The 12,138-nt window shown below is 41.4% G+C and overlaps 1 protein-coding gene across 1 annotated transcript in view; it reads right to left on the bottom strand.

Annotated features, from left to right (window-relative positions):
- Positions 1-12,138, bottom strand: part of CCDC149 (coiled-coil domain containing 149) — a 151,408-nt gene that overhangs the window by 81,832 nt on the left and 57,438 nt on the right. Inside the window, exons 2-3 of the mRNA XM_056125578.1 lie at positions 7,206-7,367; positions 4,495-4,533 (exon numbers count right to left, since the gene is read on the bottom strand). Coding sequence (XP_055981553.1) covers positions 4,495-4,533; positions 7,206-7,367 — 201 coding nt within the window. The remainder of the gene's footprint in view (positions 1-4,494; positions 4,534-7,205; positions 7,368-12,138) is intronic.

Raw genomic sequence — 12,138 nt, 5'->3', positions numbered from 1 at the left:
TACATTTTTAAAAAGGCTAGAGCGATAGCACAGTGGTAGGGCGTTTGCCTTGCACGCAGCCAACATGGCCGACCTGAGTTTGATTCCTCCGCCCCTCTCGGAGAGCCCAACAAGCTACCGAGAGGATCTCACCCGCACGGCAGAGCCTGGCAAGCTCCCTGTGACGTATTCGTTATGCCAAACACAGTAATAACAAAGTCTCCAATGGAGACATTACTAGGCCCACTCGAGCAAATCGATGAACAACGGGAGGGCCTTTACCTTTACCTTTACCTTTTAAAAAGGAGTAGGTTTGGGAAAAATGGAATGGTTTGGTCACCCTAACTACCTTGCCAATTCCAGCTGAGGAACTGGGGTCTGACTGCTCTCACTGCTGGGTCCTCACTGTCTTTATGAGTTGAGGATGCCCACCAGGAATATGAATGCTTATGCAGTTATGGTGGTTGTGAGCATGACCTCTGAGTGAACTAGAGGGGTATAAGCTTCGGCTTTATCACCAATTAGTTTGCTTTTCTTGAGGAAAATCCAGGTTGCCACGAGCTCTGATCTCCTCATTTGTCAGCTGGCAATGATACCGATAGCATTCATAGTTGTGTGAGAATTAGATGATTTCAGGAACGAGGCCCAGCACAATGCAAGGCTGACTATTTCCAAACCTTGGCTGCCATCATTATTAGTTATCATCCCAAGACTTCCTTAAGTGCAGGTGGTTAAAACATTATCTTTCAGTACCCCTTCAAAAGACCAAGAGTAGGGGGCATAGAGACAGTAGAGTGAGTAGGTCTCTTGTCTTGTAGCAGACCCAAGTTCGATCCCCAGGACCCCATATGGCGTCAAGTTTGTCAGGAGTGATCCCTGAGTGCAGAGCCAGGAATAAGCCCTGAATACTACCAGTGGTGGCACCAAATAAACAAAAGAGGACAGGATTATAAGCTACTTTGTATCACTAGGTTACCTGTCTGATCCTTACATGGACCCCTGACCAAACACTTAGGATCCCCAAGGATCTCTCAACTGAGACTTGGGGGTCTGCCCTAAGTTCTAGTGGCCAGTGATATAGGATCTGTTGCCCTCCTGTGGTCAGCATTCAGGCTTCCCACATCCTCCAAAACAAGTGGCTCCAGAGAGAGAGAGAGAGAGAGAGAGAGAGAGAGAGAGAGAGAGAGAGAGAGAAAGGGAGAGAGGAGAGAAATAGAGAGAACCACAGGCACAGTGAGAGGAGCAGTGGAGCAACCTAGGGGCATCTGAGCTCTAGTGGAAGCAATGTCTGAGATGGAGCCCTTCAGGGTGACTGTCTTACCAACCCTTCTGAGGCCTTCTGAGCTAGGAACCTTCAAGCTACTTCCAGCTTCCAAGTGTGACTGAAAGTGTCCTGCCGAAGGCCATGGCGGACAGAATCATCACTCTTGACATAAGTGATTCTTAGGAAGGGATGAGGAGGAAATGATCAGTGTTTATAGATTGCCCATCTGTTACTGTGTTATGGCAGCTAAGGACACGACTTGAATTTTTCTCCCTTCCTTCTTACAGCAATTCTTTGTGGTAGGAACCATGTTAATTCCCATTTTAGGGATGAGAAAGCTGAGACCTAGACACTCAAAGTAATCTTCCAGAGGTCGCACAGTTAGTTTGGTGGATATTTCTGCTGGCTTCCTAACAGCCCTTCCTTCAGTGAACAAGTAAATAACCTAAGCTAATTCCTGTGCAATAATCCCTGAGAATGTTAATGTAAGCAGGAATGGGGCAAGTCCTACCGTGGCCCAAGCAGGTTGGAAGAACATACATTCCATAGCTGCGTTTTGGCCTCTCCTGCTTGGAGGAAGAAAAATAAGGCTACATTCGAGAGGAAGCTAATACTAAACTTCACAGAGTGGTCAGATGAAATACAGCTCAATTTGCATTTCAGATAAACAATGAATAATATTTTAGAATAAGTCTGAGCTGAATATTGCATGGAGCTTACTTTTATACTAAAAGAAAGATTCTTTGTTGATCTGAAATTCAAATCTGCCTTGGGGTACTGAATTTTAATTTGCTAAGTGTGGAACTGCAGAGAGAAGGAGTCTGTGAAGATTGAGCAGGACCCGAAGCCTGCACTGCTCATGAACTGGTATTTAAGTGAGATCACTGGCTCCCTGATTGTTCAGAATCAGTCATGAGGGTGGCTGAGAACTCCCATCACGTGTACCCCTGTGTGTGTGTGTGTGTGTGTGTGCGTCTGTGATTGTGTGTGTGTATATGTGTGTGTGTATTCATGCTGTCTCATACAGCCCTGTGGTAATTCTTCTCTGCAGGCACAGAGGCTGGAAAAGTCAAATTCACACCACGGTCCCAAACTCAAAAAAGTAATGCCATATTAAAAGCTGCAAAGTCAATGCTCAGGACAATGCATTTGCTTTTTAAGAACTGCAGGATGTGGCTTGACAAACTAGAATTCATCAAATTCTCCTCAGTCGATGTAAATTTTTTATTATAAAGTCACAGAACGTGAATTTACTTAAACTGTAAAACTCCTTCATGAATACTAACAAAGTCTGAAATCGCAGTGGAGATGACTGCTCACAGCCTCTAAAAGCACAAAAACAAAAGTATTGAGCCAGTCTGGAGCAAAAATTCCAAAATTTAAATGTTCACATTTAAAAAAATTATTAATAGCTCTCCATGTAAATTTGCTTAGAAAAAAATTAACTAGCTCCACAGAAAAATTTGATTGTGGATTAATGTGTGAAATATTATAAAACAAGTGAAAAAGGGAAAGAGAATGAGAGAGAGTAGAAGGGGGTAAGCACAGAATCAAGCTGTTATTCTGGGTAAAAGTCCTCTGTGTGTGTGTGTGAGAGAGAGAGAGAGAGAGAGAGAGAGAAAGATTATGTATATATGTGCATGCATGTTTTATAAATAAGCCTGTATATGTACATGTGTTGTTCATGCATAAATATTCACATGTGTTGTGAATATGTTCACGTACACTCTTATGTGAGCATATGAGTGTATGTATTTTGTGTGAGTATGTGTACATGTGTTTAAGTGTGTATGTGCAAGCTACTGAGAGTATCTCACCCTCACAGCAAAGCCTGGCAAGCTACCCATGATGTATTCAATATGTCAAACATAATAACAAGAAGTGTCACAATGGAGATGTTACCGGGCCCACTCGAGCAAATCGATGAACAACAGGAGGACAGTGACAGTGCCTTTTGTTATGTATGCATTCACGTGAATATGTGTTATGTGCATATAACATGTACATGTGTGTTGTGTATATGCACTCATATATTGTGTGTGCATGTGCATTCTGATTATATTGTGTGAAGAGGCACATGTGTTCTGTACATATGTATGTGTGGAGTTTGTGAGTGTATGCATATGCGTATGTCTTGGGCATAGCATTTACTCAGTATTAAAAATATCATGGCAATGAAGCCCAGGAGTTTATAGGAGTGGGGCCCTATATCATCAGCAAACAATACATGGTGCTGAGCTGACCATTACAGCTATCAAGAGACCAGTATTCTTTTTGGTATCTCCCAGTTTGGAAATCGTGATCGGGTGCAAATGCTTCCCCATACATGGAACACAGAGTACTTACATTACATCATCTGGGATCTTTTTCAAGTCTACTAAAGTCAATATTGGTTATAAAAAGGCATGTGAGGAAGAACAATTGTGAAATACTATTCTAATATATATCTAGACATATAAGTATGAATGTTTGCAACTGAATTATAAGGAATTTGTGATATTCCTGAATGTATTGCTATAAAAATACTTCCTTCCCCAAAGTCAGTACTACTACCTGTGCTGATACCATACAAGACAATGCAAAGAGCTCAGTGGAAAAGAACGAAAGGTCTAAATGTCACTTAAGGGAAAAATAGATAAATGGCATTCGTTCTTAGTAAGATGGTTTTTCAAACTCTAAAACAGGGGTCAGGGATGCAGTGCAGTGGTAGAGCTAAAGCCCTGGGTCCCATCTCCAGCACCACAAACAGATGGAATGGTAAGTGAGAGAGTTGTAAGCGAGATCCTCTGTCCATGGTTCCCAAACAGATCACCAATAAGAATGGGATGAGTCAACCAGCACCCAATTCCTAGCTCACTGGTCTCCTCACACACTGTCCAGCATCTCCTCTTGGGTTGCATGAATTCTCCATCCCCCTCCTGAACCACACACACACACACACACACACACACACACACAGTCACACCAAAGAATTATAAGAAACTAAAAGATTTCTCTAATCGGTTTGGGATTACCTATATAAAATATCCAATATATAATACATCAAAAGACTAAACCTTAGAGGCTAGAGAGATATTGCAGTGGGTAGGGCTCTTGTCTTGCACACAGCCAACATGGGATCAACCCCTGGCATCCCATATTGTTCTCCCGAGTGCTGCTAGGAGTAATTCCAGAGTGCAGAGACAGGATTGACCAATTGTTGACCAAACGCTCATCACTTAAAAAATAGGTTTTAAAAATAATTGTCTTACCTGTTTCCTCTTTTCAGGTGGAAGTGATGGATCGCCATCCTACAAAGAAACAATATTTCATTTTAATTAAAATAAATAAAATGACTGAGGTGTAGGTATTGAATAAAAATTCAGACCTACCTAATTGCACCTCTTGTAAGCAGTAATATGTTGAACCAAGTTCAAATATACATGCAGATTATCATAAACTGAAACAGTTATTTTGGGAAGACTCTTAGGGAAGGGAATCAGTTACAATTAGGAATAATCATATATATATGAATTTTTAAAAAACTTGCAGTTATTGAAATTATTATTATTTTGATTTTCAAGCCACACCAGCCCTAGCCACCATATGATCACTCCAGGTCCTGAAATTATTTTAGAGTAGAGTTTAAATGAAATAATATTTTATTTATTTAGTTTGAGAGTCTCTTTTAAGTAGTTGGCTGTAAGGAATAGTCATGGACAAGGGTGAGCACACACACAAACATACACACACAGAGATAGTCCTAAATAATTTCTATGCACAGAATAATTGGGGAGGAGGTGGGGGAACAGAAGCAGGAACGAACATGCTCAAAACAGAAAAAAATAAATAACCGAGGATTTTCAATCCCGTCAGGCCCTTCATCTTAAAGAATGCAATCCCTTGGGCTGGCAAAGTGGAGGAGGAATGAGCAAGAGTCCTATGTGTGCGAGCCTTGGGTTGTATTTCAGGCACCACTAAAGAGAAAAAAAGGGAATTTATTACCTTTTGCTTTTGGTTTGTTTGGGGACATACCTGGTGCTGTTTCACTCCTGGTGATGTTTGAGGGACTATGGATGCTGGAGGTGAAGCCTAGTCCTCCTGCATGCAAAGCATGTGCTCAGCCCACTAAGGCATCTCCTCTCCTCAGCCCTTAGAAGAATTTAATTCCTCTCCATTGTGTGGAACACAAATATCTCAAGCAAATAAGTAAACACCCACTAAAGGGGGACTCCTCTACATGATGCTATCTACATGTAAATCAGAATTATTTTGACCGGTGCAATCTTTCTACTGTTTGGGAACAGTTCAACGATCCTAATGCAGTAGTGTGTGAGCAATGGTGTAACATTTAAAGGTTCGCAGCATGGGCATTCACAGAGCAAGCTCAAAGGGCTGAGTGCAACCATATAGAAGCCCTGGGTTTGATCCTGGGGCCGCGTGGTCCCCTGAGCCTGGCTGGGAACACTCCCAGAGCACAGAGCTGGGAGTAGGCCCCAAGCACCATCCAACATGACAGAAAAAAAATACAGATCCCATCCAATTGCTTCAGTGAGGGAAAAAAAAACAATGCAAAAATAACACTACGCAGCTCGTACCCTCCAATGAAGTAAAATTTGCACCCTTGCAAATCTTATCTGCCATATATAGGGAAACAAAAGAAGTGTGTAGATGATATCGGTAACAAGCCTTGAGTACTAGAACACAGGTTGGGAGTGGCACCAGGTAGGTCTTGGACACTTTGGTGGTGGTGAGGTGAGGTAAGTGTGTGCATCAAGACCATATCTGGGGTGGAGCGATAGCACAGCGGGTAGGGTGTTTGCCTTGCATGTGGTCAACCTGGGTTCAATTCCCAGCATCTCATATAGTCCCCTGAGCACTGCCAGGAGTAACTGCTGAGAGCAGAGCCAGGAGTAATCTCTGTGCATCACCAGGTGGGACCCAAAAAAGCAACAACAACAACAACAACAACAAAAGACCAGGCATATCCACACCAAATCTCAGTTTATAAAAACCTAGAGAAAAATCTATATGCCTCGGAAAATGGAAATGTGGGTTTTTTTTTTAAATCAGAAATATTTCTATTCAGGTTCTTTTTAATGATCTAAATTTGTGTGAAAAGAGCACTGTAGCACTGTCCTCCCATTGTTCATCGATTTGCTGAGCAAGCCCAGTCACACGAGACTTGTTGTTACTGTGTTTGGCATATGAATATATCCCGGATAGCTTGCCAGGCTTTGCCGTGCAGGCGAGATACTCTTGGTAGCTTGCAGGGCTCTCCGAGAGGGGCGGAGGAATCGAACTCAGGTTGGCCGGGTTCGGCCACATTCAAGGCAAATGCCCTAGAATACTTATATGACACTATCCCAGGAAACTCTTTGCAATAGTGGAAATGTGTCTTGGTTAACTGTTAAATATTGACTAAACTGGACATTTCTGTCCAGTATTGAAAATGTTCTGTATTAATGAAATCCAGAAATGTTCTGCATTAATGAAATCCAGCAGAGTAGCCACAGCCTCCTATGGTGATTGAGCCTATGAAATGTGATGACTGAAGAACTGAGTTTTCTGTTCTATTAATTTTAAATTAATTTAGAACAGAATTGAGTCACATGTAGCTAGTGTCCACCTTAAGGGGAAAAAATAAGCGAACTGCAGGTAACTAAGTGAAGTGAACAGTCCCCTGCCCCCCACTCCCTCACCCTCCCAACCCCACCACCACCCCAATCACCACACACACAGCCACCTCGGATCTACCCTGTATTCCACAGCCCAAACGGCCGGCCATGTGCCAGCATCCAGCAGCAACTAGCAAGCAGGACAGGACGGAGGAAGATGTCAGGCTTACTCTAACCACACCAGGAAAGTCTGAATTGAGTCCTTCCTTGGCTCATTGACTGCTGGAAGGCGTGGCCTGTTAAATGTTCCCCCTTCTGTCACCTGGAGGAACCAAGAATGTCACGGTGACGTGTGCGACACATACAATCAGCTCTCGGTACTTCTTCTTCAGGGACTGGTGGCGCTCCCGCAGCTGATTGGCCATGAGCTTGTACTGGTCTCTTTCCTGTTGGCATGTGTCCAGCTCCTTGGACAGGATCAGCAGGGCCTCCTTTTTACTCTCCAGCTTCCTCTTACATACCAGGTACTGCAAAACAAACAGAGACAAGTCAGGGCCACAGTCACAGTCCAGCTGCACTGAACACCCATTTCTGAGCGACACCTGCCCAGCTAGAGTTTAGAGACAGCATGGACATCTGCAAGATTCGGAAGTAGAATGTTCCTCCTTAGTATGATTTTGTGGATTATGTGGGGGCAGCAGGTCTGGGAAGCACAACCCCAGCCCTAAATAATCTATTCCACACGGGACAGGAATGTTCCACTTTGAGATAGTAAGGAAATCTGCAACAGAAATTTCTCATACAAACCAAAAGGAAACGAGAACCTGATTTATTTTCCACTTTACAGGACCAAAAGCTTGGAGGATTGTAAATTTTGTCAAACTGGAACAAATAAGATAATCTAACTGATAAACAAGTCATAAAAGCAGAATTTTGTTTTGTTCTTGAGCCACACTGGAGGTGCTCAGGGCTTATTCCTGTGCTCTGTGCTCAAGGGTCACTCCTGGCAGGGCTAAAGAGGTCATATGGGGTGCCAGGAACCAAAACCAACCCACTGTACTATCCAGCCCCAAACCAGAATACTTTTTAATTACTTGAACAGATAGCTGGAATACAATTTTTAAAGGAGTTATTATTTCCAAATAAGATTATTCAATTTTTTTTAATTTACAAAATCCTGAACACTGGAAGATGATGAATTAAAATTGTGTACAAGTTCACTAATTATTAACCCTGGGTAACAAAATCATTTGCATGCTCCCTTTTACAATGTTTGTTCTTGGGACCAGAGAGGAAGTTAAACAGGCTGGGCATGGGTTTGCATGCAGGAAGTTTACATTCCATCTCTGGCACAGTAAGGTTCCTGAATATCACCATGTAAGCCCCCCCCCCTTTCTTAAAGAAAAAATTTATTCCTTATGCTTGTTTTCTAAATTTTTGTAGAATAGATCCATTTGGCTTCTATAATAAAATTTCTTAAAGTTATTAAAGATAATATAATTGAACTATAAATCACCATGATAGATTATATCACCCACATAATATAGCAGATCCTTTCTCACATGAGAATTTTAATTCACTAAATTGGCCAGGATAGGTGTAATTTCTTTGATTCCAACACAGGCACCCACCACCTCAAGATCAATTTTATGAGCTAAGTATTTTTCCAATGACTTTTTAAAACATAAATTTGTATTGAGGTTTATAACATTCCATGTTTCCATTGTTCAATTTTAACATCTGATTACTGTCCACTCTGATCACCACCATCCTCAAAAGTCTTTTTGCCATCTGCCACTGTAAAACTAACTCCACTAACACCCTCTCCTTAAGAATCATTAAATATGTTCTCTGTATCTGAATGTTTTGCTTAGTTTTGTTTGTTTGACTGGCTCTTCATATATTCATCTAAGTAAAATCATATGGTGCTGATCTTCATCTTATTCATTTCTTCGTTATTGTAGTTTAGATGGTAGGAATACAATAGTGTTCAAGTTTCTGGCAACGATGTACCAAGTTACTGTCCACCTCCCTCTGCCATCAAAGTTTTCCATGACCCTTACCCCCATTTTAATGTCCACTCATATCAAATGTTCCTTGCCTCCCACCACAGCTCCAATTATTTGCTAGTTGACAGGGAGTGATGGTTTGGGTGCCTACTGTTACTTAGCACCACTGACGTGCTTGAGATCTTCCACCTATGTTTCTAGGTTACTTCCCAGAAGCCCATTCATTCTTTCCTTCTCTTCCCCACCCACTCGAGCACTCTCAGGTCTGTATTCTGGTACCCAAGCATTATTATCAATTGATTTTGCCCAACTAACTTTGATTTGTTTATCTATATACCACATAAGACTGAGATCATCCTGTCTTTGTCCATCTCTCTCTGAGATGGACAGGATCCCACTGAGCAGGATCCCTTCCAGTTCCATCAAAGTTACCATGAACTAAGCGAGTTTCCCCCTACAAGCTGCACAGTATTCCACTGTAAGTATCATAACATCTATTCATTCATCTGTTGTTGGACTTTGGGGTTGTTTCCACATTCTAACTATTGTATTAAGAGCTGCAATGAACATAGATGTGCATATATCTCTTTGAATTAAAGATTTTGTTTTTGGGTGATAAAACTAAGCAACAAAAGATATTCATATGCAATACCTTAGATAAAGAACTAACATTCAAAATCTATAAAGCACTTACAAAGTTTAGCAAAAAAAGTATTAACCTCATCAAATGAACAGAAACTTCTCAAAAAAGAAATACAGATGGCCAAAAGTTACATGAATAAATGCTCTACATCATTACACATCAAGGAGAAGCAAATCAAAACAATGAGATATCATCTTACACCACAGAGACTAGCACACATCCAAAAGAACAAGAACAACCAGTGCTGGTGAGAAGGTGGGGAGAAATGGATTCTCTTTCATTGTTGGTGGGAGTGCTGACTGATCCAGTATTTCTGAAAAATAATATGGACATTCCTCAAAAACCTAGAAATTGAGCTTCCATATGACCCAGCAATACCACTTTTTTGCATCGGGGATGCAAAAAAGCACAGTATAAATGACATCTGCACCTGTATGTTCATTGCAGCACTGTTTACAATAGCCAGAATCTGGAAACAACCCAAGTGTCCGAGAACAGACAACTGGTTAAAGAAACTATGGTACATCTACACAATGGAATACTATGCAGTTGTTAGAAGAGATGAAGTCATGATGATTCATTTGCTTATAAGTGGATGGACATGAGAGTAGCAAGCTAAGTAAAATGAGTCAGAAAGAGAGAGACAGACATAGAATGACTGCACTCATTTGTGGGATGTAAGATAACATAATATGAGACTAACACCCAAGCACAGTAGAGATAAGGAAGACTGCTCCATAGTTGTAAGCCTGCGTCATGAGCTAAGGGAAAAGGCAGCTGGGATAGAGAAGAGATCACTAAGCCAATGATGGTTGGAGGTATCACTTGGGATGGAAAATGTGTGCTGAAAGTAGATAAAGGACCAAACATGATGGCCTCTCAATATCAGTATTGCAAGCCATAATGCCCAAAAGTAAAGAGAGAGTAAGAAGAAACTTGTCTACCATTGAGGCAGGGAGTGGGTTAGGGTGGGGGTGGTGGGAGGGACACTGAGGACATTGGTGGTGGGAAATGTACACTGGTAGAGGGATGCGCTTTGATCATTGTAAGACTGGTGGAGGGATGCGCTTTGATCATTGTATGACTGAAACTCAAACATGAAAGTCTTGTAACTGTGTCTCACGATGATTCAGCAAAAAAATAAATTAAAAAATTTGAGGAGGAGATGAATAGAACTTCCATAAGAAGACATATAGGTGTCCAATAAGCATATGAAAAAAGAATCTCATTGTTACTTTGATTTTTTTTCTAGAATCATAGAAAAAATCAAAGTAACAATGAGGTACTAATTTACAACAGTGAGAATGGCATATATACACATATAATTGAAAATAAGAAATGTTGGCGGGAAGGTGGTAAAAAGAGTACCTTCATGCACTGCTAGTGGGAATGTCACCTAGTCCAGGCTTTAAGACAAAAAATATGGAGATTTCCTTTTAATTTTTTATTGCCTTTTTATTGACTTACTTAAGCCACTCTTTACCTATCCCCAACATCTAGGTGTGTCCAGATAAAACTCTTCCACAGAGTTGTGGGGTATATTCCCCCCGCTACACACATACACGCACTCAAAAACATGCACACTTTTCCTGACTCTCCCATCCTCATCTGGCAAACACTCACTACATGGGTCAGTGTGAGCCCAACTGGGATTCTCTATTTGCATTGGATACACTGTACCGTCTGGTGTTATTCACATATGTGAAATGTGGCACTAAATACCTTTTGAATTTGCCCCGTAAAAGACCAAATTCAGAGCATTCATGAAAACAATTTATAGTTTCATTATACACTCTGACATGAGCACTTTGTCATTATGGACGCTCGCACAAAGCCGAGAGAATCAGCACTCCCATACTATTTGAGTCAATGCTCTTTTATGGACAAAAAGCATTACTCATATAGAGTGCTTGCTAGGAACTGACTTTGTTAAGTTCAATTTCAAATAAATGAAAGGGGAAGAAGAGTTTTGTGCATTAGCACAATTTTTTTTTCTCCTTTAAAAAAAAAGTAATTGCTTAGCTTCAAAAACAAAGGAGGAAGAAAAGCCATTCTGAGACGGATTTAAGTTCTAAGAAAGGACACTTCCACCTTGGAGGAATCTTATTCCTGGCAGTAATGAGGTTGGAATCCTGCCTTAAATGTCCTGGATTTTCAGACTTTGACACTGTCTTCATGGAGGCAAAATGTTTCTGTTGCTGCAGTGATTTCTCAAGAGTAAAATCCTCAGTGAGTAAACACCAGAGAGAGGCCCCAATCCCTCTACTGCTCAGTCCTAAGGGACATGTTGAGGCTTCGAAGGAACAAATAGCATTTGCACACAATTCAGCAGGTCTACCTGGTGCTTGGAGCCCTTTGCCTGCGTCAGCAGCCTTGGATGTCCAATGTTAATCGCATTGGAGGCACCAGTGGTCAGCTTTTCTTCTGTGACTTATCTGACCCAAATGTGAACCCCCAGAGGTATTCAGTTTCTTTCAACTTTGGGGAAGAAAATGCTGACCCCATTTTAATGTGCAGTGGGCAGACTAGATGTAACATCTGGTCTACCAAAGGCCAACACTTATTGGCAAAATGGAAGGAGAAATTCTGTGACCTTGAACCATAATGTGTTAGGGTCTCAGAGGGAAGCTGCCTATCTCTCAACAT

The sequence above is a fragment of the Sorex fumeus genome, unplaced genomic scaffold (assembly GCF_029834395.1).
Source record: "Sorex fumeus unplaced genomic scaffold, SorFum_2.1 ptg000055l, whole genome shotgun sequence".
NCBI classification, from domain to species: Eukaryota; Metazoa; Chordata; class Mammalia; order Eulipotyphla; family Soricidae; genus Sorex; species Sorex fumeus.
Note: the sequence above shows the minus strand (reverse complement) of the source record. Positions and strands in the feature narration are given on the sequence as shown.